The following is a 7,982-nucleotide window of genomic DNA, read 5'->3' as shown; positions in this document are numbered from 1 at the left end:
TAACAGACATATCCCTTTACCAGAAGAGGCCCCTGAAGAGAATGAGGAGGATGAGGCCGTGCAGCTGACTCAGGAGGAATTGGCAGAAATCCATTGATTGAGTCAAAGGCGGGCAATACAACAAATACTCTCATAGAAAGCCATTTCAGTAGGTGATAGTGCATTTATTTACAAGTGTGTCACAAAAAGTGCAAATAAAAGAACAGTGAAAAATAATAACAAAAATAAAAATATAGCAACAGTTCACTTCCTTGGCCGCCCGCTCTTTCGGCCGTCAGGAAGCTTAGCCTGCCCCGACCGGGCGCTCCGGTGCAGTGGACTTCTCCCACTGCTCACGCTACCGTCAGAGGGCAGAGGAGGTTGGGGCAGTTCCAGGTCATGGCTGCAGGAAGGTACAGCCAGGGGCAACAGCGGTTCTGGTGGTGGTGGGGGAAGCATCACAGGAGGCGCAGGCGGGGGTGGTGGTGCCATCCACGGATAGCCTGGAACAGGCTGAGGTGCAGGTGGCAGTACCACACTGAGCTCCTCCACACGGGCAGGTGCCATCCATGGGTATGGAGGCCCATAAGATGGAGGGTAATGCATCCAGGGCCCCATGAAAGCACATGGAGCCGCTGGTGGCTGCGGCTGCACAGGAGGGAACCATTGCAGCATCTCCCTCCACACCTCAGTTTGTTCCTCAGTAGCCCGGCAAAGGTCTCGGAAGCACGCCTGAATCCCCTGAGACTCCTCCCTGATGATATCAAGGAGGGCTTGTGACTCCTCCCTGATGGTATCACGGAGGGAACTCGCTTCCTGCCACACCACATCAGGCAAGCCAGAGATAGTGTCCAAGAGGCTGGCGCTGTGCTGTAACAACTGTCTCTCAGCTTGACTGGCATCCAGGTCAGGTTCGGGCTGGTCTGACGCACTGCTGTCCTGCCGATCATGTAGCAGTTCAGGCAGTGGGTCCTCCAGCTCCTCTCCCTGCCGCTGCTGCTGCTCCTCTTCCGCAGGCTGTTCCATGTATTCACGGGCTCCCACTTCCTCCTCTTCCAACGAGTCAGAGATCACCCGCAGATGCTGATAGAGTCTTTGGGGTCATCTAGGTGCAGGTCCAGGTTGCTCATCTGGCTCCCCTAAAAAATAGCATGTAGACATTAGCCCACTGGCAATAGAGGTGTTATGTAGTTGGTTCCATATGTGATACATGGTACAGTAGCTGACTAGACTACTAATCTAGTGGTAGTGACATAGGACTCTGCATTCTAAGTAGGCCCGCATCCTGCTTTATACTCCTGGGAGTATCATGTGTGGCATAGTGAGGCCTTCATCCACACCATCCAGCACTTGCCCAACAACACCTTCTGGACACACAGAGGGTTGTCAGTGTGCTGCATGGAATGTGATCAGTTACCAGGAAGAGTTAGGACCGAAAGCCCTGTCGTAGGAACACCTTAACCAAAAACCTTATCAAGCCCCAATGTTGTTTGCATTGCAAGGACACATGACCAGTGCAACATGCTATGGACCCAGTGAATTGGCCACGCCTGCTAGAGGAAGGGGAAGGGAAATCATAGGGGAAGGGGCTGATGGGGAACATGGGGAATAGGGGGAGGTGGGGAGAGCAAAGCACTCCTTAGCAAGGTGGAACATCCAATAATGAGCAGGTGACACTACCAACTATAAGGGACAAACTGTTCTTATTCCTCTCATTGGTTCCCTTACAAAAACTGGTGACTGTCATTGCAGACAGTGTGGAAAGCTAGCATTATGTCACTGCTGTCCCATGTGGACTAGCAGATACTCAGACAGCCTACCTTGCTCCTAAGAAATAACATCCCCAAGAGATTGTAAGACAGTCCCTATACTATAACGCCTTATTTGGCCTGCTGTATGACCACATATATAAAGCTTTGCCTTACACACACCTACAAGAGCAGTGCATGCTGTACTGCTAGTCTATTACCTAAGCTGGAGCAGTGCAACCCTCTGTGCTGGCTTGGTACATACATCTATATAGCAGCCCTGCCTGGAAACCTGGCTTACATATAGTTAGAGAAGTAAGGAATGTTAGGTTTCAAACAGTACATCAGCACAGGTAGTAGAGAGATATGAAGACATATGCTGCTATAATGAGGAGCTACATGTATAGGATTACAAGGGGGTAGAAAAAGTTGTAGTTCTGCTTACCTTCCTGCCCTACACAGCACATGGTGTCAAGCTGGCCAACTCCAACCACAGCTGCCTCAGAGATGGTACCGAGTATCAGCTGCTCAGAGGGAGAGAAGGTGATGTGGCTCCGTTCTCCCTCTGCAATGCGCCTGGCCTGCTTGCGCTTCACGAGTCTCCTCAAGTCCCTCCACTTGTGCATGAGTTCAGCAATACTCCGATTATGGTGGAACACAGATTTGACAGCGTGCCTCATTCGTCTCCAGATCTGCTCCTTCCTGTATGCACCCACCATACAAGACTGTGAACCATACAGGAGATCCTTGTGCCACATGATATGCTCCATAAGCATATCAACCTCCGCTGGCAAGAAGTTCGGCTTCAGAAACAGAACTGCATGTGCCTGAGACATGGTGAAGGTGGCCATTGAGTGGAGGCGCCCTCCCTTTATAGGGAGCCCACCCCACCACCCCGCGTAATTCGGGCTCAGAGGTGGCTCCCATTTACACGATTACCAATTACGCGCGCCATCCTGGAAAATTGATGCGTAATTTGCACGCACAAGAGGACATACGCGCGCTGCCTATTGATTTCAATGGAGTTGTGCGCGCCACTCCTCGTGTAATTTTGGAGATGCAACGCGCAGCACCTAGTACCGTCAATTTAGATGTGCCTTCTTACTGCAATTAGGTTTGATCGCCCACATGTGTATACTGTTGCACTTCCACCTGGGTAATTAGGACAATTCACCCAGCAGAGTTAATCAATTAGCCCTGCAGTTTAAAAGCCATGGGGAGGGGGTTGATTTGGCTGCTGGGTGTGGGAAGGGTGTTGATTAGCACCTAGCCTGGATTGAGCTGAGGCTCTGTGTGACCCTGCAATCAAGCTCCTGCTGTGTTCAGACCTATGTCCACATACTGGTGTGTTGAATGTTGCTAATAGAGGAAACTAAATGAACTGTATAGGTAAGAATGGAGAGTCACCTGAAAGGTGGCATGTTTTATTTTGGGGCTGGAGGGCGTGTGTGAAAAGTAGGTTTCTCTGTGTAGCTGGCATGTGTCTTTCAAGGGCCTTCCTGCAATCCTTGAATTTTCCAGCGTTTCTCCTCTGCTTTTCACCTGCCTATGTAAGTGTGGACATCAAGGGTTGGTAGTAGTACACTTCTTGTATTGGCGCTGTCTGGCCTCTGCAGATCATCACCCATCCAGAAGGCAGCTTAATTTGTGGTATGTGGTAAGCTCTTCATATCTGTACCTAACCTATATGACCAAAATACCTATTTTCCCCTTGTTATACAAACTTGGGAGGCAGTGCTGCATCATTGCTACCATCGGTACCTCCCTGCTGCCCCCAGCTGTTCAGAAATGAGTAGACAGTGTGGGGTTCTGCTGCCTTTCTATCAGGTCGATACTGTAACGTGTGGTTGAAGATTTCCCGTCTGTAACGTGCTGGGAGCGCACAATTTGGACGCGTAAGGCGATCCAGTGATACAGTCTCCAGTTTCACGCGTCCTTAGCGCTTCTTAAAACAGACGCATAACCCTTTCCGCACGCAGCATGTATATGATATGTAAATGAATGAATTAGCTGTATAATGAAGGAATTAGCTATTCCCCTCCAATACTGTGACGCGTGCTCAGATTATCTCCTTTGTAACCCGCTATTTTGCCGCGTCCTTAACCTGTTAGTTTACCGCCTACCCTCTACTTGGTGTTAGTGTGGTGTTCGAAAATTAAAACGGGAATAAAGTGTAAAAAATGGGGGTAAAACCGTAAAGTGTAAAAAAAAAACATTGCAGCGTAAGTTGTTTATATATATATATATATATATATATATATATATATATATATATATATATATATATATATATATATATATATATATATATCTATATATATATATATATATAATGTATGTATAAATACCTGTCACTTTCCGAATCCCCCAGGTGTGCGGTCATCGAGGCGGCGGGCGGATGGGCGCCCGTTCATCCAGGCGGCGGGAGCCGGCGAGCGGGTGGGCACGCGTTGGATCCAGGCGGCGGTGGGGAGCCGGCGGGCAGGTGGGCGCGTGTTCGATCCAGGCCGCGGCCGGGTGGGCGTGCATTCATCCAGGCAGAGGGAGCCGGCGGCGAAAGCGGCCTCCGGCTCCCTCTGCCTGGATGAATGCACGGCCCCCGCCGGCAGTGAATGAATGCCCGTGCGATTTCGGCGCTCAAGGCAGTCACATGCCGTGACGTCAAGCGTCGTGACGTCACGCCTTGAGCGCCGAAATCGTACGGGCATTCATTCACTGCTGGCGGGGGCCGTGCATTCATCCAGGCAGAGGAGCCGGAGGCCGCTTTCGCCGCCGGCTCCCTCTGCCTGGATGAATGCACGCCCACCCGGCCGCCTTGAGCACCGAAATCGGGAGGAGAGGAGAAGGGACTACCGTAGCAGGCCCGAGCCTTGCTACTTTTTCGTTTTTTTGTTTTTTTTTTTGCTTCGGGAGGAGGGGACAGGACTGGGGCTGCACCGGAGACCGGATGGGGCCAGGGCAGGTAAGCGGGGGCTGGGGGAAAGTTTGCTGAGCATCGGGGAACATAACTGTCCACTTCCTGGTACCTGTCATTTCAAATGACAGATACCAGCGTGGCCGTGAAGCGTTAGGCCCGCGAACCCAGGATACTGTATAGGCGCTCTATACAGTAAAAAGGGTTGCGCGGGCCTAACGCTTGCCTAAGGCTTCGCAGCCGTGGCATGCATTTGTATGCAATTTGAAGAGAGTATCGAGCGGTAGGTGAAGAGAACTGTGCGTGCGGGGAACGAGGGTGCGCCTGACACTGCCGCACTGTTTCTACCGCGGCCTTAGAGTATCGATCTGTATATTTGTTGTATTATATGTATAGCTGTACATGGTGTGAGTCTTCCTCCATGATGATGATGACTGTGCTCGAGGTCCTTCTCTCACACCAGTTTGCTGCTCCTTCAATGTTTGGCATTCATTTGCCTTGCCCATACGGCCATACACCCTCTCACTCCCTCACCTCTTCCCTCCCTTCGTCCCCCCTCCCTCCCCACAGCATGCCCTCACTTAGAATGAACACACCAGGTTTTTAGGGAAATAGGTTTTATAATTGCAAATACAAACTTATGTACAGATATTGTAAAAAAAAAAAAATTGAGGAGATGGGAACTGCTAGGACTAACATATTTGCAAAAATAAAACTCCGGAAAGTTAGGGAGGCAGGGACAGGAGAGGATGGTCACGTCTGATGGACCAGATTCCCCAGGACTGATACAGCTGCACCCAGCAGCTGTATCGCCCTGAGGATCTGGTCTGTCCGGCACTCCAAATTCTCCAGGTGGGCCATGAGGGCCCCTAGTGCCCCACACGCCCCCCTCACATAGGCCCGGAACTCCCTCTGTGACCATGCTCCCGATGATGAGCTTCTGCCTGGCCCATGTGAGGGGGGCCATAGAGGCACCAGAGGGCCACCACGGCCTACCGGGGCCATGGAAGGCTGGACCCTGGGTGCCCCCGTGTCCCTAACTCCCTGGGCAGAACGGGGAGAAGACCCTATGGAGGGGGGGGTGTTGGGAAGGCCCGGGCTGCGCCTTGCCCTCAGGAGGTGGCAGGCTCCTGCGGTGTCGTCTGGCGCCAGGGGGGGAGAACGCCGCTCCCCCACCCCCCCGGAGTGGCTGCTGCTGGTCGGGGTGCTGGAGCTAGTCCCGCCTCCTCTTCCTCATGTGCTGGAAAAGAAACAAACTATTCAGACTAAGTAGTACATGTAATTCCAAGCACATGTCTTTAGGGCATGATCTTCTATGGGTGCTGCGTACCCCACCTCTTCTACACACACTGTGTAGGCGGGGGTGTGGGAATGGACTGGGCACAGGGTGCTCTAGGTCCCGGAGACAGCTCAATGGCTCCTACCATGCCACCCAGTTGTTGCTGTGGTGGAAAGGGTTTGCTTGCTGGGAGCCAGCAGCCACAACTGGTGGTAATTATAATTGCTTGACTTTTTAGGCCTGGGGGGTGCCATGGAGATAGGGGAAGGTGGTTCGGAGGGGTAGGGAAGTTACCTCAGAGGCTACTCATATATGGGGAGCTGTTCCATACCCCAGCATTTCATAACAGGCACATGCATGTGTCCCTGTCTATGCCGGGTAGGTCACCCATCGTCCAGTATAAGGGATGTCTACTTACCACCAGCCCCAGCACCCACCACACGCAGCCGCTCCAGCCACCTCCTGTTCTTGAGGCGCAGCCAACGGGCCTTCTACTTCAGATCCTCTTATCTATGACAACACATGAAGAGAATACCATGATCTGACTGTGCAGGTCCAGCACTCATGAATGTGACAATGACTGTTAGATAAACATTTCAGACCACAGAAGAGTATTGAATGAGAGAGGTCCTACACAATGGCCCGTCAGATTTTCCTTTGCACCCTCCACCCCAAAACATTCTCCTGCTACGTTTGTTCCCTCCTCCCATTCCCAAAGTGCTCTAGTACAGTGGGTAACACTTACCCCACGTGGGTGTGAGGCTCTGCCATTATATATAGCCTAGAACAGTGGTTCTCAACCGGTGTGTCGCCAAGCACCGGGTAGTGTGTCGCGTGCTCCGGGTCTCTCCCGCTGCTCTTTCTTCCTTGCTGCCGTTGCCGCCGGGCTATCAGCACGTTCAAGCCCAGCGGGAACGGCAGCGGCGCTAAAAGAAGCTGTGGCACTTCTGGCTGGGCCTTTTCTTTTTCCCGCCCCCCCCCCCCCCCCCATGACCCGGAACAGGAAGTGATACGAGGTGCGCGGGAAGGAGAAAGAGCCGGCCCGTGCCGCGTGATAAAGTAGCAGCAGCGTCATCGGCCCCCGGGCAATCGAAGCAGCCGGTAATCCAAGAAAGGAGAGAGCAGCTTGAGCCTCCCGCGGTCGATGGGATTCTACTTTCTTGGCTTGCGGGGGCTGGAGGAGGAGGCTGCTGCAGTTTCCATTTGTGCTCCGGGGGGGGGGGGGAGGAAGTGAGTGAGAGAAAGAAGCAGCCAGCCTGCGTGTGATTGAGAGCACGTTTGTGAGTGAGAGAAACTGGTCAGAGAGTTGATGTGTGTGTGTGTGTATATGAGAGACAATGAAAGTGACTGCTCAGGGAGATGACTGTGTATGTGAGAGTGTGAGACATTAGTCAGGGAGGTGACTGATGTGTGTGTGAGAGAGAGAAAAAGCATGGAAGTGAGAAATCTGGGTATGTGAGAAAGCAAGGGCGTAAGAAGCCTGGTGTTGGGGGGGGAGGGGTGTGTGTGTGTGAAAAAAAGCATGGTAGTGAGAAGCCTGATTATGTGAGAGAAAGAGCATGGGAGTGGGAAGTCTGTGTGTGTGTATGCATGAGAGAGATCAGGTGACTGGTGTGTGTGTGTGTGAGAGAGAGAGAGAAAGAAAGTGATTATAGAAATAAGAAGCCTGTGCATGTGGAGAGAACAAGCATGGGAGACTGGTGAGTGTGTGTGAGACAGAGAAAGTGATTATGAGAGTGAGAAGCCCATATATGTAAGTAGAACACGGGAGTGGGAAGCCTGTGTGTGTGTGTGTGGCATGAGAGAAACTGTTCAGGAAGGTGACTGGTGTGTGTGTCAAAGACTGGGAGATGATTAGTGTGTGAGAGACAGAAACTGGTCATGGGGGCATGACTGGTATGGTGTGTGTGTGTGTGTGAGAGACATGGGCATTAAGGAAGAGGACCATGAGTATAGAGCTTAGCCTCTACTGCTGCTTCTGCTGTGTGCTACGGCCTGCATGGAAGAGGAGCAGGAGAGCTGCTGGAGGGGGTAAGTAAAGGTGGCTTTTTAAGTTTATTTT

At 51.9% G+C, this 7,982-nt stretch overlaps 1 protein-coding gene across 1 annotated transcript; it reads right to left on the bottom strand.

Moving 5' to 3' along the window:
- Window positions 1-243: 243 nt before the first annotated feature.
- LOC115094740 (t-SNARE domain-containing protein 1-like) lies at window positions 244-2,578 on the bottom strand. The gene is made up of 2 exons (XM_029607998.1): window positions 2,173-2,578; window positions 244-1,031 (listed from the first exon to the last, which is right to left on the bottom strand). Exons 1-2 carry the CDS (start codon window positions 2,576-2,578, stop codon window positions 244-246), a joined length of 1,194 nt encoding a protein of 397 aa, XP_029463858.1.
- Window positions 2,579-7,982: the final 5,404 nt, after the last annotated feature.

This window comes from Rhinatrema bivittatum, chromosome 6, assembly GCF_901001135.1.
Source record: "Rhinatrema bivittatum chromosome 6, aRhiBiv1.1, whole genome shotgun sequence".
Taxonomy (NCBI): Eukaryota; Metazoa; Chordata; class Amphibia; order Gymnophiona; family Rhinatrematidae; genus Rhinatrema; species Rhinatrema bivittatum.
This window is presented reverse-complemented; position numbering and strand designations above follow the sequence as displayed.

Coding starts and splice junctions, on each gene's coding strand:
- LOC115094740 (XM_029607998.1), bottom strand. CDS start 2,578: ATGGCCACCTTCACCATGTCTCAGGCACATGCAGTTCTGTTTCTGAAG. Junction 1,032..2,172: donor GTGCTGTGTAGGGCAGGAAG/GTAAGCAGAACT, acceptor ACTCGTTGGAAG/AGGAGGAAGTGGGAGCCCGT.